General features: G+C 43.2%; 1 protein-coding gene across 2 annotated transcripts; it reads right to left on the bottom strand.

Moving 5' to 3' along the window:
• Positions 1-14,172: 14,172 nt before the first annotated feature.
• On the bottom strand, positions 14,173-16,962 carry LOC109767423 (uncharacterized). Of its 2 annotated transcripts, none has more exons than XM_020326176.4 (4): positions 16,678-16,962; positions 16,397-16,519; positions 16,112-16,260; positions 14,173-14,393 (listed from the first exon to the last, which is right to left on the bottom strand). In XM_020326176.4, exons 1-4 carry the CDS (start codon positions 16,882-16,884, stop codon positions 14,387-14,389), a joined length of 486 nt encoding a protein of 161 aa, XP_020181765.1. In that variant the 5' UTR covers positions 16,885-16,962; the 3' UTR covers positions 14,173-14,386. The 2 variants fall into 2 exon arrangements, with proteins under 2 accessions (XP_020181765.1, XP_045084267.1); XM_045228332.2 differs by having other exon boundaries at positions 16,388-16,519.
• Positions 16,963-23,276: the final 6,314 nt, after the last annotated feature.

Consider the following 23,276-nt stretch of genomic DNA (forward strand, 5'->3'; position numbering starts at 1 on the left):
AGTGACCGACGAGTGCCGCCGCCCATAAAAGAAGATCTGATAGAGGTAATGGAGGCGGTAAAGATGAAAGGTCTGTAAAGGACACAGTGGAAGATAAAAATGCAGATACTTACGTTGTTGCTCATAAAAAGGGTTCATCTATATCTAAAGATGAAATGCTGGATATTGGCAATGGGTAATCACAAGAAATCTAGACATCTGATGTCGTGGAATATGATTATAAATCCAGCACATTCTTTACTTGATTAATATTCAATCATAGGTAAAAGGGGGACCCTAGAAATGAAGCTCATGTAATTAAGATGGACCATTTGTAATTAATTTCAGTTAAATACTAGTAGTACTATACATCACACTGTTGTTGATGACCCTTGAAAGCTTACCATTTTTCTCACCTGCAGAATACACACTGTTTTTGCGGTTTTTTGGTATTATAAAGGTTGCTGCGCTCAGCCTTCATGGGCCGGCCCAAAAGGGCGCGGCAGTGTGCGCCCCGAAACTGACCGGGCGCAACAGGCGCCGAACAGGAGCTCTCGTGGGATTTGTCAAATGCCAATCTTAAATAGAAATAAATTAGGCAGAACTTAGTAACGGGAAATCTGCAAGTTCTTAATCATCTCTGGTTTGATAAAGTACTATTTGAGAGAGAGATGTTACTGTAAAATTCTCAAAATTTGCGATAGTGGATTTCGGCTTTGGATTTTCCTCTCGATTTTTCAAATTGATGTGGCTGTAGGAACTTGAGGCTGAATTTATTAATTGGTGTGGATGCGACCTGGATTGTGCATTAATTTTACAAATTCATAGGAAACATTACCCGTGCGTTGCAACGGGGATAAACAAAAATTCAGTCAAAATACATAGCCTTGAAGATCATCCATAGTGCTCCTGCAAAAAAAAAGCATCCTTAATGCCCCTGCAAAAAAGAAAGATCATCCATAACGACAGCATTATCTTCGCTGAAAATATTATATGATGCAGTGTGAGTGCTTTTGACAACCGTGGCATCTAACTGAAACTTTCATTGTTGTAGAAGTAAGAGGAGACAGACCAAAGAGAGAAATATCAAAATAACAAAAATAATATTAGCTTACACGAAACCTTCCAAAAGTTTACTGAATCCTACAACCCAAGATGCGGGATGACAAAAGAAGATCTGATAGACGACCCATCGATGATCATACAGTGACCGACGAGTGCCGCCGCCCATAAAAGAAGATCTGATAGAGGTAATGGATGCGGTAAAGATGAAAGGTCTGTAAAGGACACAGTGGAAGATAAGAATGCAGATACTTACGTTGTTGCTCATAAAAAGGGTTCATCTATATCTAAAGATGAAATGCTGGATATTGGCAATGGGTAATCACAAGAAATCTAGACATCTGATGTCGTGGAATATGATTATAAATCCAGCACATTCTTTACTTGATTAATATTCAATCATAGGTAAAAGGGGACCCTAGAAATGAAGCTCATGTAATTAAGATGGACCATTTGTAATTAATTTCAGTTAAATACTAGTAGTACTATACATCACACTGTTGTTGATGACCCTTGAAAGCTTACTATTTTTCTCACCTGCAGAATACACACTGTTTTTGCGGTTTTTTGGTATTATAAAGGTTGCTGCGCTCAGCCTTCATGGGCCGGCCCAAAAGGGCGCGGCAGTGTGCGCCCCGAAACTGTCCGGGCGCAACAGGCGCCGAACAGGAGCTCTCGTGGGATTTGTCAAATGCCAATCTTAAATAGAAATAAATTAGGCAGAACTTAGTAACGGGAAATCTGCAAGTTCTTAATCATCTCTGGTTTGATAAAGTACTATTTGAGAGAGAGATGTTACTGTAAAATTCTCAAAATTTGCGATAGTGGATTTCGGCTTTGGATTTTCCTCTCGATTTTTCAAATTGATGTGGCTGTAGGAACTTGAGGCTGAATTTATTAATTGGTGTGGATGCGACCTGGATTGTGCATTAATTTTACAAATTCATAGGAAACATTACCCGTGCGTTGCAACGGGGATAAACAAAAATTCAGTCAAAATACATAGCCTTGAAGATCATCCATAGTGCTCCTGCAAAAAAAAAAAGCATCCTTAATGCCCCTGCAAAAAAGAAAGATCATCCATAACGACAGCATAATCTTCGCTGAAAATATTATATGATGCAGTGTGAGTGCTTTTGACAACCGTGGCATCTAACTGAAACTTTCATTGTTGTAGAAGTAAGAGGAGACAGACCAAAGAGAGAAATATCAAAATAACAAAAATAATATTAGCTTACACGAAACCTTCCAAAAGTCTACTGAATCCTACAACCCAAGATGCGGGATGACAAAAGAAGATCTGATAGACGACCCATCGATGATCATACAGTGACCGACGAGTGCCGCCGCCCATAAAAGAAGATCTGATAGAGGTAATGGAGGCGGTAAAGATGAATGGTCTGTAAAGGACACAGTGGAAGATAAGAATGCAGATACTTACGTTGTTGCTCATAAAAAGGGTTCATCTATATCTAAAGATGAAATGCTGGATATTGGCAATGGGTAATCACAAGAAATCTAGACATCTGATGTCGTGGAATATGATTATAAATCCAGCACATTCTTTACTTGATTAATATTCAATCATAGGTAAAAGGGGGACCCTAGAAATGAAGCTCATGTAATTAAGATGGACCATTTGTAATTAATTTCAGTTAAATACTAGTAGTACTATACATCACACTGTTGTTGATGACCCTTGAAAGCTTACTATTTTTCTCACCTGCAGAATAAACACTGTTTTTGCGGTTTTTTGGTATTATAAAGGTTGCTGCGCTCAGCCTTCATGGGCCGGCCCAAAAGGGCGCGGCAGTGTGCGCCCCGAAACTGTTCGGGCGCAACAGGCGCCGAACAGGAGCTCTCGTGGGATTTGTCAAATGCCAATCTTAAATAGAAATAAATTAGGCAGAACTTAGTAACGGGAAATCTGCAAGTTCTTAATCATCTCTGGTTTGATAAAGTACTATTTGAGAGAGAGATGTTACTGTAAAATTCTCAAAATTTGTGATAATGGATTTCAGCTTTGGATTTTCCTCTCGATTTTTCAAATTGATGTGGCTGTAGGAACTTGAGGCTGAATTTATTAATTGGTGTGGATGCGACCTGGATTGTGCATTAATTTTACAAACTCATAGGAAACATTACCCGTGCGTTGCAACGAGGATAAACAAAAATTCAGTCAAAATACATAGCCTTGAAGATCATCCATAGTGCTCCTGCAAAAAAAAGCATCCTTAATGCCCCTGCAAAAAAAAAGATCATCCATAACGACAGCATAATCTTCGCTGAAAATATTATATGATGCAGTGTGAGTGCTTTTGACAACCGTGGCATCTAACTGAAACTTTCATTGTTGTACAAGTAAGAGGAGACAGACCAAAGAGAGAAATATCAAAATAACAAAAATAATATTAGCTTACACGAAACCTTCCAAAAGTCTACTGAATCCTACAGCCCAAGATGCGGAATGACAAAAGAAGATCTGATAGACGACCCATCGATGATCATACAGTGACCGACGAGTGCCGCCGCCCATAAAAGAAGATCTGATAGAGGTAATGGAGGCGGTAAAGATGAATGGTTTGTAAAGGACACAGTGGAAGATAAGAATGCAGATACTTACGTTGTTGCTCATAAAAAGGGTTCATCTATATCTAAAGATGAAATGCTGGATATTGGCAATGGGTAATCACAAGAAATCTAGACATCTGATGTCGTGGAATACGATTATAAATCCAGCACATTCTTTACTTGATTAATATTCAATCATAGGTAAAAGGGGACCCTAGAAATGAAGCTCATGTAATTAAGATGGACCATTTGTAATTAATTTCAGTTAAATACTAGTAGTAATATACATCACACTGTTGTTGATGACCCTTGAAAGCTTACCATTTTTCTCACCTGCAGAATACACACTTATATGTGCTCGATACTCCCACTCTGACACGTTGATGACTTCAGAAAAATGCAAATTCTGGAAAAGGTGACATAGAATTATGATTCATGTAATCACAAAGTTGGACCATCTGTATGAAGATTATTTGGAGCGTAAACTGTATAAATATAAATGATCCTAAAATAACAAAATAGACGAATCATTAGCGATTTGAGGGCGGAATGGTGCCGATCAGCCGTATAATTGCTAAACATTAGAGAGAACATAACTAACTACTAAGAAATCAAGAGAGACAGAGAGTGCGAAGTCAGACTGAATATTTGAATAAAAGAAAACAATAGATTGCATTGCTTCAGAAATTGGTAGCACCACCCAGTTTTATGTAGTATGCAAGCCCGCATATGAACTATAAAACTTTGCAATTCGGATACAGGCAAGATGACGGTAGGTACACTTTAATTATATGGTGGAAACATCAGTACAAAAACTTATAATGCTAATTAAGTAATTATGTATAATGCATGCAGCTCCACGCAAATCTCTTTGTTTTATTATGTACAACCAACTTTCATGACTTAATTATTACAAAAAAGAAGAATCCCTCCTATTTAGAGATAAAATAACTATAATCAAATACCTAATTTTGTAAACGAAAAAAGGATCCTTGAGCTTAGCCTAGATGTGGTGGTAAGAGTCTCTGATGCAATGGATGCATACATAAGAACACAACGACCTGTGGTGATTGGAGAAGTAGAGAGGCGAAGCTAGGACAGAGTTAGTCGGACCTAGGGTGGTGCAGGGGGGGGGGGTGTCAGAGCTTCAGAGGTGGTTCTTGATTTGTGGTTTCTCTGTATGATAATAAAAAACTGTGATTTTCTCTATATAAATTTCTCTACATTAACTTCACATTTACGCCCAAATTGATGTCATATTACAATTATTATTCTTATAAACATTAAAGAATATCATTTCAAGCTAGTGTATAAGATGCCTAATTTGCAACAGAGCAGATCGGAAGAAACTAAATAGTAACTCATTCTCTTGGTTAGGCGAGTAACCAAATATAGAGGTCGCTGAATGGCAATACAAAAAGAGAACTTGAGTAAATTGTGTAGCTAAAGGAAAATGCCTGAGATGAGTTCGCATATGTAAGATAGACCTGCCTAAATTTAATTCATATTTTATAGCATAATACTTTGAAGAATTAGCACCCTGGTGTGTGCAATGAAAGGTAGTGCTATTTGCGTACGAAAAATCCAAGGAAGAATTAGCACCCAGGTGTGTGTGCAATGAAAGATAGTGCTATTTGCGTACATAAGTTTAGTACTTCTAAGCATAACTTGTTGACACCACATACCTAACAGTACTCATAGAAGCAAACCCCACCAGTGCCAACCTTCAACTTTCAATATCTTCAGTTCGATAGAAATCTCACTACAGCGTCCCTATCGACAATGGAAGCTCAAAGGAATAGGCATCCTCCATGATCAGCCATAACAATAATAACTTCACCTGCTTATCCATTTATGCATCTTTCATTTTTTTCTTCAGAAATTACATAAGGTTAATGTGACGCCCGGATAATTAGGCTACAGTAATCCCGCGTTAATGATGCCACGTCACCTCGGTTACTGCTGATAATCTCGCGTTAGTTCGAAACGGATTCAAATTCAAAATTTGAATTAAATTTAAAACAATTAAAGTTTTCAAAAGTCAAGACTAAAATGTTCAAGAGGTTGTAAATATTCACTAACAAATTAAATAACATCAAACAACATTTTGGGAATGTTTATATGCCTCTAAGATAATTAAAACAGGAACAAACAACATTTAAATTAACCTTTTAAAAGTAAACAAATGTTAATCCTTTTCAAAATAACTTGAAGCTTCGTGTGCAACTCAATTATATGACCCAAGATTTATGTGGCAAATTTCATGTTCACAAAATTTTCATTTGCTACCTAAACTAAAGACAAAACAGAGGAGAAATAAATAAACATAAAAGAAATAAAAGGAGAAATAGAAAGATACCTACAAGCTATTATGCAACTGAGCCTAAGTTACACAGTGCGCCCAGCCCACCTAAACCCCCCCATCCTTAACCCTCTCTCTCTCCCCGTGCGTGTCACCACCGCATGCTATCATCGCCGCTGCGACCGCGCGATGCTCGCCACGGCGATGCTACAGGGCGTCGCGGAGGGGATAAGGCCGTCGCCCCGAGCCCCAGGCGAAACCCTAGCACCATTCCCCCTTCCCTTGCGCCGCTTCTTCCACCTCGCCCGCAGCCGAACCACGTCGCCATGGCCGACCTCATCCTCGTGGCCACTGCCCTCCCCGCCGTCTCAGATTGCGCCGGGAGCACCGCCTCCGCCCGTCTTAGTCGACTACGTGGACGCATCGGAGCTCGGGTTCCCTGCCTCGCGCGGATCGAGCCGTTCCCTTCCCCGGATCGCCATCGCCTGCTGTCGCCGGAAAGTCGTCCTCATCCTCCTCTCTGACTCGCATCAACGAGCCTCGCCGCCCGTACCCCTGCATCGTACGATGAGGGCCACGCCCTCCCCTCTCTCCCCTGTCCCGCGCACGCTAGGGCGCCGTCCCTGACCGCGCTCCCCGCGCCCTTCCCGTCATCCGCTCGCGCACGTCACGGGCCACGACCACGCGCCGTCGTGGACCTGCTGCTGCTCACCCCGCGCCTCCCTTCGCTTCCCCCCGCTCCCCCTGCCTTTCCTGCTGCTCTGCCGAGCGCTGCTCGCTCCCCGCGCCGGTGCTGCTCGCTTGCGCCTTGTTCGGCCGCAGCTACGCCCGGCCACGCCCGTAGACCTCGCTGCCGTCGCTCCGGGCACCACCCGCACCCACTGAACCCTCTACTCGACTCGCGCCGTCGCCCTCTCCCCGTAGCCGCTCTCGGCTTGACCAAATGGACGCCGGAGCCGCGAGTCCGGCGAGCCCCCGTCGCCTTTGTACGCCTCCGCCGGCGCGCGTTGGTTAAAACCAGCTGGTGGGCCCAACCCTGTTAATTAGGCACTAACCTAACCCCCACCTAATACCCCACTGACTAGTGGGCCCTTTTTGATAAACTAGCTAATTAAAATTGCTGTTATTAAAACAACCAATGACACCTGGGCCCCACCCCCTATTTGACTTGTCAGCATTGACCTTTGACTTGCTGACTGTGCATGTTGACTCAGCCTCTGGACCCAACCTGTCATACTCAGTAGCTAGCTGCTGCTAGGTATAAAAGAATATTCCACTGTTTATTATTTCGAATTAAATTAAATGCAGAAATTCTAGAATTTATTTAAATCTTTGAAAAATCATATAAAATAATCTGTAACTCGAATGAAAATGCTTTGTACATGAAAGTTGCTCAGAACGACGAGACGAATCCGGATACACAGCCCGTTCGTCCGCCACACATCCCTAGCATAGCAAACTCGCAACTTTTCCCCTCCGATTCATCTGTCCGAAAACGCGAAACACCAGGAATACTTTCCCGGATGTTTTCCCCCTTCGCCGGTACCACCTCCTACCGCGTTAGGGCACACCTAGCACCGCGCATTGTCATGTCTTCCATCGTCATGCTTATGTTTGCATTATATTCATTGTTTCTTCCCCCTCTTCTCTCCGGTAGACTACGAGACCGACGTCGCTGCTGGTGCCCTGACCGACTACGCTGTTGACGACCCCTACTTGCCAAAGCAACCAGGCAAGCCCCCCTTGATCACCAGATATCACCTATTCCTTCTCTATACTGCTTGCATTAGAGTAGCGTAGCATGTTACTGCTTTCGGTTAAGCCTATTCTGCTGCATAGCCTGTCATTGTTGCTACAATTGTTGATACCTTTACCTGCGATCCTAATGCTTAGTATAGGATGCTAGAGTTCCATCAGTGGCCCTACACTCTTGTCCGTCTGCCATGCTATACTACTGGGCCGTGATCACTTTGGGAGGTGATCACGGGCATATGCTATATACTTTATACTGTCACATTACTTATGATACTGTTCGGAGATGGGGGCTGAAGGGGCAGGTGGCTCCATCCCGGTAGAGGTGGGCCTGGGTTCCCGACGGCCCCCGACTGTTACTTTGTGGTGGAGCGACAGGGCAGGTTGAGACCACCTAGGAGAGAGGTGGGCCTGGCCCTGGTCGGCGTTCGCGGATACTTAACATGCTTAACGAGATCTTGGTATTTGATATGAGTCTGGTCATTTGGTCTATACGCACTAACCAACTACGCGGGAACAGTTATGGGCACTCGACGTCGTGGTATCAGCTGAAGCCTTCGTGACGTCAGCGACTGAGCGGCGCGCGCTGGATTGGACTGGAACGCCTGCTAGGCTAAGTCTGCTTCCGGCCGCGTTCGCAACGTGCAGGTGTGCAATGGGCGATGGGCCCAGACCCCTGCGCCATAGGATTTAGACCGGCGTGCTGACCGCTCTGTTGTGCCTAGGTGGGGCTGCGACGTGTTGATCTTCCTAGGCCGGGCATGACCCAGGAAAGTGTGTCCGGCCAAATGGGATCAAGCGTGTTGGGTTATGTGGTGCACCCCTGCAGGGAAGTTTATCTATTCGAATAGCCGTGTCCCTCGGTAAAAGGACGACCCGGAGTTGTACCTTGACCTTATGACAACTAGAACCGGATACTTAATAAAACACACCCTTCCAAGTGCCAGATATAACCCGGTGATCGCTCTCTAACAGGGCGACGAGGAGGGGATCGCCGGGTAGGATTATGCTATGCGATGCTACTTGGAGGACTTCAATCTACTCTCTTCTACATGCTGCGAGATGGAGGCTGCCAGAAGCGTAGTCTTCGACAGGACTAGCTACCCCCCTTATTCTGGCATTCTGCAGTTCAGTCCACCGATATGGCCCTTTACACATATACCCATGCATATGTAGTGTAGATCCTTGCTTGCGAGTACTTTGGATGAGTACTCACGGTTGCTTTTCTCCCTCTTTTCCCCTTTCTATACCTAGTTGTCGCAACCAGATGCTGGAGTCCAGGAGCTAGAGATCCCGAGGATGATTCTACGTGGAGTTCGGCTTCGAGGAGTAGTTAGGAGGTCCCAGGCAGGAGGCCTTGCCTTTTCGATCGTTGCTACTTTTGTGCTAGCCTTCTTAAGGCAATCTTGTTTAACTTATGTCTGTACTCAGATATTGTTGCTTCCGCTGACTCGTCTATGATCGAGCACTTGTATTCGAGCCCTTGAGGCCCCTGGCTTGTATTATGATGCTTGTATGACTTATTAATGTTGTAGAGTTGTGTTGTGATATCTTCCCGTGAGTCCCTGATCTTGATCGTACACATTTGCGTGCATGACTAGTGTACGATTGAATCGGGGGCGTCACAGTTAAATTAAACATTGAACAATAACTGTACAAATAATACATAACAACAGATAAGGAAATAGATAAGGCACACTACAATTTCTACAACATAGCCTTGAAGATCATCCATAGTGCTCCTGCACACAAAAAACATCCTTAATGCCCCTGCAAAAAAAAGATCATCCATAACGACAGCATAATCTTCGCTGAAAATATTATATGATGCAGTGTGAGTGCTTTTGACAACTGTGGCATCTAACTGGAACTTTCATTGTTGTAGAAGTAAGAGGAGACAGACCAAAGAGAGAAATATCAAAATAACAAAAATAATATTAGCTTACACCAAACCTTCCAAAAGTCTACTGAATCTTACAACCCAAGATGCGGGATGACAAAAGAAGATCTGACAGACGACCCATCGATGATCATACAATGACCGACGAGTGCCGCCGCCCATAAAAGAAGATCTGATAGAGGTAATGGAGGCGGTAAAGATGAAAGGTCTGTAAAGGACACAGTGGAAGATAAGAATGCAGATACTTACGTTGTTGCTCATAAAAAGTGTTCATCTATATCTAAAGATGAAATGCTGGATATTGGCAATGGGTAATCACAAGAAATCTAGACATCTGATGTTGTGGAATATGATTATAAATCCAGCACATTCTTTACTTGATTAATATTCAATCATAGGTAAAAGGGGGACCCTAGAAATGAAGCTCATGTAATTAAGATGGACCATTTGTAATTAATTTCAGTTAAATACTAGTAGTAATATACATCACACTGTTGTTGATGACCCTTGAAAGCTTACCATTTTTCTCATTTGCAGAATACACACTTATATGTGCCCCATACTCCCACTCTGACACGTTGATGACTTCAGAAAAATGCAAATTCTGGAAAAGGTGAACATAGAAATATGATTCATGTAATCACAAAGTTGGACCATCTGTATGAAGATTATTTGGAGCGTAAACTGTATAAATATAAATGATCCTAAAATAACAAAATAGACGAATCATTAGCGAGTTGAGGGCGGAATGGTGCCGATCAGCCGTATAATTGCTAAACATTACAGAGAACATAACTAACTACTAAGAAATCAAGAGAGACAGAGAGTGCGAAGTCAGACGGAATATTTGAATAAAAGAAAACAATAGATTGCATTGCTTCAGAAATTGGTAGCACCACCCAGTTTTATGTAGTATGCAAGCCCGCATATGAACTATAAAACTTTGCAATTCGGATACAGGCAAGATGACGGTAGGTACACTTTAATTATATGGTGGAAACATCAGTACAAAAACTTATAATGCTAATTAAGCTAATTATGTATAATGCATGCAGCTCCACGCAGATCTCTTTGTTTTATTATGTACAACCAACTTTCATGACTTAATTATTACAAAAAAGAAGAATCCCTCCTATTTGGAGATAAAATAACTATAATCAAATACCTAATTTTGTAAACGAAAAAAGGATCCTTGAGCTTAGCCTAGATGTGGTGGTAAGAGTCTCTGATGCAATGGATGCATACATAAGAACACAACGACCTCAGTCGCAAAAAAAAAAAGAACACAACGACCTGTGGTGATTGGAGAAGTGGAGAGGCGAAGCTAGGACAGAGTTAGTCGGACCTAGGGTGGTGCAGGGGGGTGTGAGAGCTTTAGAGGTGGTTCTTGATTTATGGTTTCTCTGTATGATAATAAAAACCTGTGATTTTCTCTATATAAATTTCTCTACATTAACTTCACATTTACGCCCAAATTGATGTCATATTACAATTATTATTCTTATAAACATTAAAGAATATCATTTCAAAGTTGTTTACTATTTGCCTTTTTAGGCTTCCAAGTCCATAGGCAGCTCCCTGTATTTAAATTGGTATAGTGATATATAGGTGTATAGCAGGGGAAGAAATAGGGTGTCGTGACTGCATTAGTTCATATTAAATTCATAGTGGAATGCAAAATTCGTAAATTAATATAATGATGATATGAACATAGAAGGAAAACCATTCCAATAATTGAAGCACAATCATTTTTCTCACACTGGCCTTGATGCATTCTGTCGTTGGTTGCAGATTCTACGCGGACATGTCGGCATCCGGTTGTTGTTTGTCTGGCGCATATCTTGCAACATCCTATAGTCGGCACCAGCTTCTCGAGCTTCCTGTGAGACACATCGGCGTCCCTTTGTCGAAAATACCTTTGCGTGCAGTATTTGCATGCATCCATTGTCAATAGCAGCTTCCCGCTCGAACCTGATGAATATAGAAGGGAAACCATTCCAATAACTGAAACAGAACCATCTAGTGAACCATAATCATTTTCTTTTGCTGTAGTATTTTACATTACAGCACTGCCCAAAGTATTTCATCTCTCTTTTGTTGAAAAACTTGGAAGGATTGTTTTCACATTGGTCTTAATTCGTCGATGTTTGCACCATCTATGTGGACATGTCGGCATCCAGTTCTTGTTTGTCTAGCACATGTCTTGCAACATACAGTTGCTGCCATATAGTCGGCACAAGCTTCTCAAGGTTCCCGTGGGACACGGAGGCATCCCTTTGTTGATAATAGCTTTGCGCGCAGAACTGGCATGCATCCATTGTTGACGACAGCTTCAAACTCCAACCTGATGGCATCCATCATATCAACGGCACTTACCCTGGTCTGATAATAGAACTCTCCTGCAAAAGTAGCAATGAAATAGTCATCCTCATACAAATATGTCAAATTATATCATTGATGTTTCAGTGCTGTTGTCAAAACTGTAATGGCTGTGTCTAACCTTATGTGGCATTAAGAATATCAGGGGCAAGGAACTAACAATCAAGATTGAGAGACTTTGGGATGCCAAAGTTCAGGTCAGGCTCATGTATTACCAAATAACTACCTCCCATACAATTTGCAGAGGAAATTAAAACTAATTAAGGATTCCTGTGGCAAACAAATAGCAAGAGATGAGACTACTTGCTAGCATTAGCCTCATCCGCTCTTTGCTTCTACCCATGCTTGATGCATCTCCAGCGGCATCTAAACCGCCATCACGTTGCGTCACTTGGACTGTATGACATCTGAAAACCACAACGGGGGCGTTGCCAGGACAGTGAAGGATGCACAATTGAAGGCATATGTTCCAGATTTCTGTAATTGGACACCATAGAGATTACATGCAAAATTCATCAAATCAACTGCTAGTGTGACATTCTACTCTACCACAACAATCATCAGATCTTGTAGTTGAATAAAGTAATACTGTTTCAATGTCTCATACATCCCTGATGGCCACCATCTCGATCCTCCAATAATCTAGGGATTAGATGGCGAAGGGTTCATAACTCTGTCCAAACTTCAAAAATGACGAAGGGTTGAGCCTATTTGCTGTTCAGAAAAAGAAAATCATGCCAGTCTCTACCCTTGCCAAGTCCCATTACAAAATATAATTAGCCAATGTTCCAACGAAGATCGATGGAACCACCAAAGCAGAGTAAAACAATTACCAAGGGATGTAGTCAGGCGCCACAATAGTTGTGCTTGTTGTCAGATTTTGGCTTGCCTCCCATGGTAATCGGTAAAGAGCTATTCAATTCTTCTGGTCTAGGTGGCCTGGATTGGATTCGACGCTTCCCCTGTCCACCTCGCCGCAGACCAGAGCGCAGCCCCAAATCTTCTTCCTGTAGCAAGTTTGTTATTATATATGAAGCAATCGTAATCTCGAGCACTGATTTTTTATACACAACATTTACTCATTGACAGAAAACGGACCAAAACATCAGTCCTAATATTTTCAAGCACAACAAATACGAAGATTGGAGAAAAAAAAAGTTCAGTACAGGATAAAACCTATCGCATGATCTTCCAGTTTTATTTGTTCATGAACTTCAACACGGAGCAAACAGGGAATCAAGTAGAGAAGGTGGGATCAAATGAGAAATTGAAGATGGTGTTCCACTCTCCGTCCTTTTAACAATGCAATCTTGCATTCAATTCGTTCATTCCCCAACAAACAAAATTTCTTGCTGGTGCTTGCCGCGTGGTTGGAGGCTTGAGCAGGGGATCTTGTGCCCACCATCCAGCTCGGAGAGGAGATCCCGCCAGAGGAGGGAATCCTACCAGATGAGGGGAGCATGGGTCTCCGCGCCTCAATCCAGCCAGAAGGAGCCGCCATTGCCGCCGACGGAGCACGATGTGCTCAGAGATGAGAGGGAGGGGCATCTAGATAAGTCTGAGTTCTATTGTTTTAAATTTATTTTCTAACGGCGCAGCCAACATAGAGTTGGGGTGAACAAAGAGGCACGAAAGAGCCAAGATGACCATGTGGGCAGAGATAAGCTTGATGCTAACTGGAAAATGGTGGAAAGAGGAAGGGGATGGTGATAGTGATTAGACAGTCAAAACCTGCATGCTCAACACTCGTTGCGGTAAGTGGCCCAAAATAGTTCTACGTGGGGGTGCAAGTCGATTTGGAAGGAAGCAGGTTGAATTCAGAAAATGTGAGTTAAGCAAATCAATGTGCCTAGGTTGAATTGGAAAATGAGAAAGTTGCGTAGTGACGAATCTTGGTAGCATCACTAACTATATTAATCTACATGTGTTGTTCTCCGGTTGCGATGATGCATAGGTACTTGAGTTAAAGAGACATGGAAAAGAACATTATTTCTCCTGTTGCAACCGCACGGGCATATTTGCTAGTAAACAAAAACACCCCAACACCAAACCAATCTAAACGAACAAAAACCAAGTTCATTTGCATCGGCCAGTTGGAGTTGCCCTTGCGTGATCAGCATTCGAGTTGCCCAAAGGGGACTCCTCGGACAACATACCTACAGTATGAAACGTAGGTACAGCGGCTACAGGCCTACGGCAACCCAGTACCACATGCTCAGTCTCGAAGTTACGAAACCATAACAGAAGCATATTCAGCACGCATTCACGATGCACTGATAGAACGTTAACTTAACATCCACCATAGTTACAAATCCATGTTACATAATTCACTTATAGCCCCATGCTTCAGAATTCATTCATAATCCAGAAAATAGTTTATTCAGGATACTGTTCCAGATCATAGTTTTGATGCTTCTGGTGTTTACTGCACTCCCCTGTCATCAGACCCTGTCAGAACAAAGAACACCGTGATTAGCGGTTTCACACATGAAGCCTTGGTAACAAAACTAATGGAAAATTTAAGACTTCAATTAATGGTTAAGGAAGCAAAATACATATAAACATATTAGAAACAGGAACTTCACAGAAAAGCAGTAGCTTGAGTGCAACAATTAAGCAAGCATGTGCACATTAACTACTAAGATACTCCCTCCGTCCAAAAATATTTGCCATCAAAATGGATAAAAAAAGATGTATCTAGAACTAATATACGTCTAGATACATCTCCTTCTATTCATTTTGATGACAAATATTTCCGGACGGAGGGAGTACAATTTATAACCCAAAATTTACACAGGCTGTTCTGAAGAAGTCATTAGGGCCTAAGTATGTGAACTCCACTGCGGTGGTCTGTTAACTCAATACTTTTTTGGTGGCTCCGAATTTCAAACAGAATTACGCAATTAATAACCAATTACAGAAGGACTAGATGGATAAAAATACTCCCTACGTATCAAAATATAGGACGTTTTTGACACAGTCATAGTGCCAAAAAACATCTTATATTTTGATACAGAGGGAGTACATGAAAGTGGGCCAACAAAAAGGCAAGAGACAAAACAATGCTAGAGAAATAGTAAACATATGCCCCACAGAACAAAAGTGAAGACAAACAACAATACGACTTAACATGGTGTAAGCATTTGACAAGACAAGGTATATGCATGACAACTAAGTTCATATTTTGGTTACATTTCATAAAGGACAGACCACCTGACTCCTAATGAGTTTGAGTTCTACACAGGTTCATCTAGTTAAGACATGCAGGTAAAAATCCCAAAAACAAAGCTAGGTTATATAGTTGGTTGCGCATTAACTCATTTTAAAGTTAAAGAATATAGGTGGGTTAGGTATAAGAGGGGATAATCTGAAATTTTTCTGTGTTCAAGAACAATTGAACGTTTCCTCAAAAAGTAGGGACAGCTAAGTCAACAGAAGCATTAGCGAGCTCTGGAAAGCACCAATATAATTAATTAGAAATACACAGTATGAATTCAACTGTGCTAAAATAACAAAGTAGAGACCATTTGAAGAGACAAGTTTTTCTACAAGGTAACTTGACCTGATGTTTTAGAGGATAAGTATTTGAGTCCAAAGAACAGATTTACTGGGCGCTGCAGAATTGCATTGGGAAAAATACAATTTTCCCAATTTAAGCATGGGCTTAGAAGTTTGCTAGATGGTACAAATTATTCCATGAAGTTTTAGGGCTTCCATATAATCATAGTTCAGACGACAGGTGAAGCTACATAAGTATGCTATATATATAAACTAGGTGTCATTTTAACAGCCATCTATTGTTAATACCTCATCAATAAAAGGATGTTAATGACAGCAATTCTAAGGTGCTGGTTTTGCCAATGCCGAAATGTATTGGAAAAATTAATACTGCAACTTGAGAGTAAACTGCAGTATGAGCAACCTGATTTTTTTATGATAAAAGCTATCTATTTATTTTCTCAAGTTGCATAAAACAACAGTCCGACACCATTTGGATAAAAGTGGTCACTGCTGAACTGGCTGATGCAACATTAAACATCAGAGATTGCAGAAACTGCAGCTTACTCGAGAGTAAACCAAGTGCATATTTGAAATGTGTTAGTGTTGGTGCAATGTTAAGTTATAAAACGAAGGTTGGAATTTCATACACATAAAACACTACCTACCAGGAGGAATTCTTTATCCCTCCAGCCTCAGGTTCTTCTCCTTGGCACCTTGAGCCTTCTGCTATCTTTGGCTTCTTGCATTCCAGCTCATCTTCAATAGGAGCGTGTGGTCGTTTCGTGATATCGGGTTTCTTTTCATCATCTAAGAGCTGAATAGGCAGAAACATGGTGGAGATCAGAAGCAGGTATTAGTCAAAGACTGGAGAGACAAATTCGCCCAACATAAAGAATATAGTACATATTTTAACATATGGATAGAACGAAGCTTGTTACCACCTTCCCTACCTTTCTATCCGCCTCGTCCACATCCACATCGTCGCCCTCGTCGTCTTCGTCGTCGTCCTCGTCGCCATCCTCGACATCGACCATGTAGAATACATCACGAGCACGTTCGAAAGCACTCATTTCCTGAATAAATGTAGGGAGAATATATCCTAAGGATTAACTGAGGCATACAGATCCAGCACGGGATTACGAATTATAGCGATCTTGAAACAAAGGGAGGCCTGAAATCTGGATGGAAGGAAAGACTAGACGACGAAAGACAAGTGAGTGATTGGGCGCACCTCTCGTAACTTGTCGATCTTTTGCTCGAACGTCTTACCATCAGAACTGTTCATGATCGCGCCGATCTTGTCCAGACCAAACTGTTGGAACAGGTCGGTCAGGCGAGTAGGAAGAGGCGACGACTGTGGATAGGGTGAATAAATCACACTACAGTAGCGTTTGTCGCCGGTTGTCTTGCCTTCGCAGCGTGATGCCATCCCAGCCATGGTTACCGGAGGGGAACGGCGGCGGCGTGGGGAGAACGGCGGCGTGCGAATGGTTCGACGATTGCGGAGACTCGATTCCTTTTATTTTATTCGGGATGCCAGGCCGTTCGTTTGACGGCGCCCACACCTGTTGTTTATGGGCCAGCCCAGTGAGCTTCTGCAGGTCCCGATCTATGGGAAGCTTCCATAAGCTTCTCGGCCCGGTTTTGTGAAGCTTCCGGCTCTTTTTCCCATTTTTTTCTTTTCTGTCTCTTTTTTTTCGCTTTTTACTCTTTTTCCTTTTCTTTTTAAAGAAGATACCTCGCACCCCTGCAGTAGAAGCAATGCATCACCCCCAATGATTTCTTTCCAAAAAACAAAACGTTTGGAGCCAGCAGTCCGGCCGGACTTTCCGCCGGCCCGCACACCACGCTGGCGCACGCACCCATGTAAACAATCGTCTCGCGCGAGCCAAGTGTACATGGGTGGGCCGCGCGCGAAACTGCCCTTCTCCTTTCCTTTTTCTTCAACCCCCCGTCGCCGCGGCTCTGCTCCTTCACAGACCGCAGCCTCCCTCCATGCCTCTCGCAACTTGTGCAAGCTCTGTCACCGGTGACGAAGTGCTATCACCGGCCGGCGAGATGTTGCAACTCTACTCTACCGGCCGACGAGGAGCACAGAAAAGCTACAACCCCCCGCTGATGGTGCTGGAACCGTGTGCAAAAAAGTTGCAACCCCACGTCAACGGCAGCGAAGGAGAAGCAAACTAAGTGAGGCAACCGGCGAAAGAACTTTGCTAGAACGACCAAGTTTTTTGTTGCAACCGTCGCCACTTTTTGCTACTATAGGCGCCGGATTTGCTACATCCATCGCGGTGGAGCTACGACCTATTATGGCGGTGGCTTTTTTTGTTGCAACCGTTGTTGGATTTTGGTACTACCGGCGATGGATTTTGCTACATACATTATGCCGGAGCTGCGACCCGCATGCAAGCAGTCACGTCAGCACTGTCTGGTCCCACATGTAAGCAGCCACGTCACCATCTACTGGGCCCATATGTCAGCACCATTGACCGGTCAAAACTGATGATGAGTTATTACCGACGGGAAGGAGTGTGTGGAGAAAGAGAGGGAGTGTGAGCCTGAGAGAAATGGGCTCCCTGGGTCACTCCCCTAGCAAAGTTTTGAAGTGTCGTTTCCTCTCCTTGAGCCTACCCAGGTGCGACGCCGCCGATTCAATCGTACACTAATCATACACGCAAATGTGCGATCAAGATCAGGGCCTCACGGGAAGATATCACAACACAACTCTAGACACAAATTAAAAATAATACAAGCTTCATATTACAAGCCAAGGGCCTCGAGGGCTCGAATACAGAAGCTCGAATACAAACGAGCCAGCGGAAGCAACAATATCTGAGTACATACATAAGGTTAAACAGGACTGCCTTAAGAAGGCAAACACAAAAACAACAACGATCGAAGAGGCAAGGCCTCCTGCCTAGGACCTCCTAACTACTCCTAGTCGGCGGCGGTCTCCACGTAGGAGTAGGCACCATAGGGGTAGTAGTAGTCGGCGGGGGTGGTGAAAGTGCTAGTTATCGACTAGAGGGGGGTGAATAGGCGATTTTTATGAAAGTCTTCAAAACACGAGGTCTTTGAAGACAAACAGATGAAATGAACCTATTGATATGCAGCGGAAGATAGACTACACTAGATAAGTCATAGTCAAGTAAGCAATGACTTCACGAAGACAAACTGAAAAGTAAAGGAAGTTGGGGATAGAAGCAGTTGCTTGGTGAAGACAGGGATTTGGTAGACCAGTTCCAGTTGCTGTGACAATTGTACATCTGGTTAGGGAGGCTGAGATTGAACTCAGAAGACCGCGTCTTCACCTTATTCCCCTTGAGCTAAGGACACCCAGTCCTCGCCCAATCACTCTGGTAAGTCTTCAAGGTAGACTTCCAAACCTTTACAGACTTCGTTCACCGGCGATCCACAATGGCTCTTGGATGCTCAAAACGCGACGCCTGACTGGCTAGAGGATTCACAGTCCTCAAGTGTAACAAGTCTTCAGGTCACGCGGACAGAAAGACTTCAGTGACGCCTAACACTCTTTGGCTCTGGGTGTTTTGGGCTTTGTCCTCGCAAGGATCTCTCTCTCAAAGGCTTCAGAGGTGGGTTGCTCTCAAATGACAAAAGCCGTGCACTAACTCTAAGAAGCCACCAATTTATGGTGTAGGGGTGGGCTATTTATAGCCTGGAGGCAACCCGACATGATATGTCCAAAATGACCCTGGGTCACTAAGGAACCGACATGTGTCCAATGGTCGGATTTCAAACACACGCGGCAGCTTGGCTTGGGCTACAAGCAAAGCTGACTCATCCAGCTCTGGATAAGATTTGATCTCATTATCTTCGCTCAAAGACATAGGATTTTGGTTGAGCATCACATCAGTCACTCTGACTTTGTTCACTTGGACCCCACTTAACAGTACGGTGGTTCCTATGACTCTATAAAGAAGAAAAGGAAACTATAAAACAACTATGTCTTCGCACTCCATAGTCTTCAAGTGAATGTCTTCACATGTCATTATCTTCATCGTGAATGTCTTCACGAACCACCATTGTCTTCAATGTCTTCACACATTTTTAGGGGTTATCTCTGGTAGGTAAACCGAATCAATAAGGGACTACTACCTGTGTTATCCTGCAATTCTCACAAACACATTAGTCCTTCAGCCAAGTTTGTCGTCAATACTCCAAAACCAACTAGGGGTGGCACTAGATGCACTTACAATCTCCCCCTTTTTGGCGATTGATGACAAACTGGTTGAAGTTCTCAACGGGGATAAAAGTATGTGAAAGTTTAGGATCATAGGCATTGTCTTCATAAGTTGAAGAGGCTCCCCCTGAAGATGTGCATATGGGTAGTTTGCTTTTGAATACAAATGCACATGGCAGGTTTTACTTTGTGGAGATCCTCTTCAACACATGAAGACAATTCATCATGCATACATAAGAATAGTGAAGATAATGAAATGCATAATGAGAAATGGGCGTCTGCAAAATGACTTCATGCGGAATTTATCATCGCATCACAAAGTAGCAGCAAAAGTAGCAGACGACCATCAAGTTTAAGTGTTACAACTCAAGAGCCAAATAGTTTCAAAATGAGAGTTGTAAGAACTTAGCAAAAATTTAGGCAACCACCCATATGGACCCGCTTGAAGACTATCAACCTCATATGCTTCTCCCCCTTTTGTCAGACCAAAAAGGTTTGAAGACATAGAGGATCTACTCGTTCCTAGTTGGAGAAGATGTTGGAGCAGCAGGGTCGACGTTGGAGTTGGGCGGTGTAGACGGGCCTGCCGCAGAGTTGTGGTGCAGTGAAGCCATTGCGGGTGAAGTGGCGTCGTCTTCTTCATCGACGACTCTCGCAACAACAGTTGCAGCCGAAGATGAAAAATCAGAATCTTCAATAGAAGGTGTTGGACGCCAACTTGCAGATTGTGGTGGCCTGGAGTCAAATTTGAATTTCTCTGTGAGGCCATCTTCGCGAAGATCATCTTCAGAGCAGAGTAGTGTGAGGCTCTTCCAGGACCTCCAACAGGCTTCATGCGCAACGAATGAGTTCTTTGTGGCTAAGTTGCGAATGCGATTGACGTCGACCAGAAGACTCTGCATTTGGCGCTTTAGCTAGTCATGATGCCTATCCTTTTTCTGATGTAGGTATACCAGAAGCTCACGGTCGTTGAGGACACGGGGACGCTTCTGAGGCCTTTGAGCAATTGTACGGGCTGTGACTTCAGTGTTGGCACGATGCGCCAGACGCAAGTTGCCAGCCAAAGGATAAGCAGGAGTAGCAGAATTTGGCACATGAATCCCTTCAATTGGCTGAGTGAAGCTTTGATGTTTTGCATTTTGCAAGTGAAGTGGCTTCTTAGTAGGCTCGGGGTAGATGGCTTCATGAGACATGTCAACATTAGGCAAGAATACAACGTGGTTGTGAGCTGAAGGTTCATAGTTGACTGTGGAATGAAGCTTGATCAGGCGCATAACCCAGGGAGCATAGAATTTCAGACCAAAGAGATCAATGCCAGAAGCTGCAAGCTGTCGGATGAAGAAATCTTGCGTATTGAATCTGATGCCATTGATGATATAGAAGACCAATGTCTTCATGGTGCCTTCGAGTTTGGCTTCAGAAGAGTTGCCTTTGATAAGCCACAGAGTACGCCCTAGAATGTGATAAACGGTGCGGGGCAAGTACTCAAGGTCCTTTACAAAGAACTCCTTGGGGTATTCGGCGTCATGGGGCAAAGGCTTCATCATGCTTAACATCTGGCTCATGTTTGGCTCTGGCTTCTGGAATATGCTCTGCAGTTCATTCTGATGAAGCTGACAACCTGGTTCAAACAACTCACCAAGAGTGGGCAGGGAAGTGATCTCAATGATGTCCTGAGCTTTGGCTTCATGATGAACGTCACCTGTCATCCACTCAAGGATCCTAGTCTTCGGATCCCGGTTGTAGCCTCGAATGTGCAATGTGGCATAAAACTGCAGCAGAAGCTCTATGTTCTAGTGCTCTTTGTCAGTTACAAATGGCAGCAACCCAATGTCTCTGAAGCAGTCCAGAGCCTCCTTAAGGCATGGCAGCCCAGCAATAGCATCACAATCCAGACGCTTATGAGGAAAAATCCGGTCTTGGTTGTATAAGATGAATGAGTAGTAGCTTCGTTGCTGATGGCTCCAAAACCTGTCAGAGGAGATCTTGGGCTTCTTGTAGGGGTTGTTGGCACTGTCAAAGAATGTGTTGTGCTCTCTAAATCTGAGCACACTGAATGAGCCTTGAGTTGTTGCAGCACTAGGAAGCCTTGGCAATCTTGGCTTTGGCTTCTGAACCTGAGGCCTTTCCTCCACATGATAATCATACTGAGGGCCTGGAGCAGTGGGTGGTACCAGAATGGGCCATTTGACAGTCACCAACTCACCATGATTGTAAGCACATTCCATAATGTGTGGCACTGGTGGAGGAACGATTGGCTGCACAATGTCTTCAGTTGCAGCATGGACTCCGAGCTCCACATTGTCTTCAGCCATGACAATGTCATTGGCTTTAGTGGTGTTGGTGGTGAAGCAAAATATGCCCTATAGGCAATAATAAAGTTGTTATTTATATTTCCTTATATCATGATAAATGTTTATTATTCATGCTAGAATTGTATTAACCGGAAACTTAATAGATGTGTGAATACATAGACAAACAGAGTGCACTAGTATGCCTCTACTTAACTAGCTCGTTAATCAAAGATGGTTAAGTTTCCTAGCCATAGACATGAGTCGTCATTTGATTAATGGGATCACATCATTAGAGAATGATGTGATTGACAAGACCCATTCGTTAGCATAGCACGATGATCCTTTAGTTTGTTGCTATTGCTTTCTTCATGACTTATACATGTTCCTATGACTATGAGATTATGCAACTCCCGAATACCGGAGGAACACTTAGTTGTTGGAAATATGCCCTAGAGGCAATAATAAAATGGTTATTATTGTATTTCCTTGTTCATGATAATTGTCTATTGTTCATGCTATAATTGTATTAACTGGAAACCGTAATACATGTGTGAATACATAGACCACAACATGTCCCTAGTAAGCCTCTAGTTGACTAGCTCGTTGATCAATAGATGGTTATGGTTTCCTGACCATGGACATTGGATGTCATTGATAACAGGATCACATCATTAGGAGAATGATGTGATGGACAAGACCCAATCCTAAGCATAGCACAAGATCGTGTAGTTCGTTTGCTAGAGTTTTTCTAACGTCAAGTATCATTTCCTTAGACCATGAGATTGTGCAACTCCCGGATACAGTAGGAGTGCTTTGGGTGTATCAAACGTCACAACGTAACTGGGTGACTATAAAGGTGCACTACAGGTATCTCCGAAAGTGTCTGTTGGGTTGGCACGAATTGAGACTGGGATTTGTCACTCCGTATGACGGAGAGGTATCTCTGGGCCCACTCGGTAATGCATCATCATAATGAGCTCAACATGACTAAGGAGTTAGCCACGGGATCATGCGTTACGGAATGAGTAAAGAGACTTGCTGGTAACGAGATTGAACGAGGTATTGGGATACCAACGATCGAATCTCGGGCAAGTAACATACCGGTGGACAAAGGGAATTGTATACGGGATTGATTGAATCCCCGACATCGTGGTTCATCCGATGAGATCATCGTGGAACATGTGGGAGCCAACATGGGTATCCAGATCCCGCTGTTGGTTATTGGCCGGAGAACGTCTCGGTCATGTCTGCATGGTTCCCGAACCCATAGGGTCTATACACTTAAGGTTCGGTGACGCTAGAGTTGTTATGGGAAATAGTATGTGGTTACCGAAG

This window comes from Aegilops tauschii, chromosome 5, assembly GCF_002575655.3.
Source record: "Aegilops tauschii subsp. strangulata cultivar AL8/78 chromosome 5, Aet v6.0, whole genome shotgun sequence".
Lineage (NCBI taxonomy): Eukaryota > Viridiplantae > Streptophyta > Magnoliopsida > Poales > Poaceae > Aegilops > Aegilops tauschii.

What these genes read in the sequence shown, in the direction of transcription:
- LOC109767423 (XM_045228332.2), bottom strand. Translation starts at nt 16,884, where the DNA reads ATGGCTGGGATGGCATCACGCTGCGAAGGCAAGACAACCGGCGACAAA. An exon ending in AGATCGACAAGTTACGAGAG is followed by an intron (nt 16,520 to 16,677) that starts GTGCGCCCAATC and finishes ACATTTATTCAG; the next exon opens with GAAATGAGTGCTTTCGAACG. An exon ending in CGGATAGAAAGGTAGGGAAG is followed by an intron (nt 16,261 to 16,387) that starts GTGGTAACAAGC and finishes CTGCCTATTCAG; the next exon opens with CTCTTAGATGATGAAAAGAA.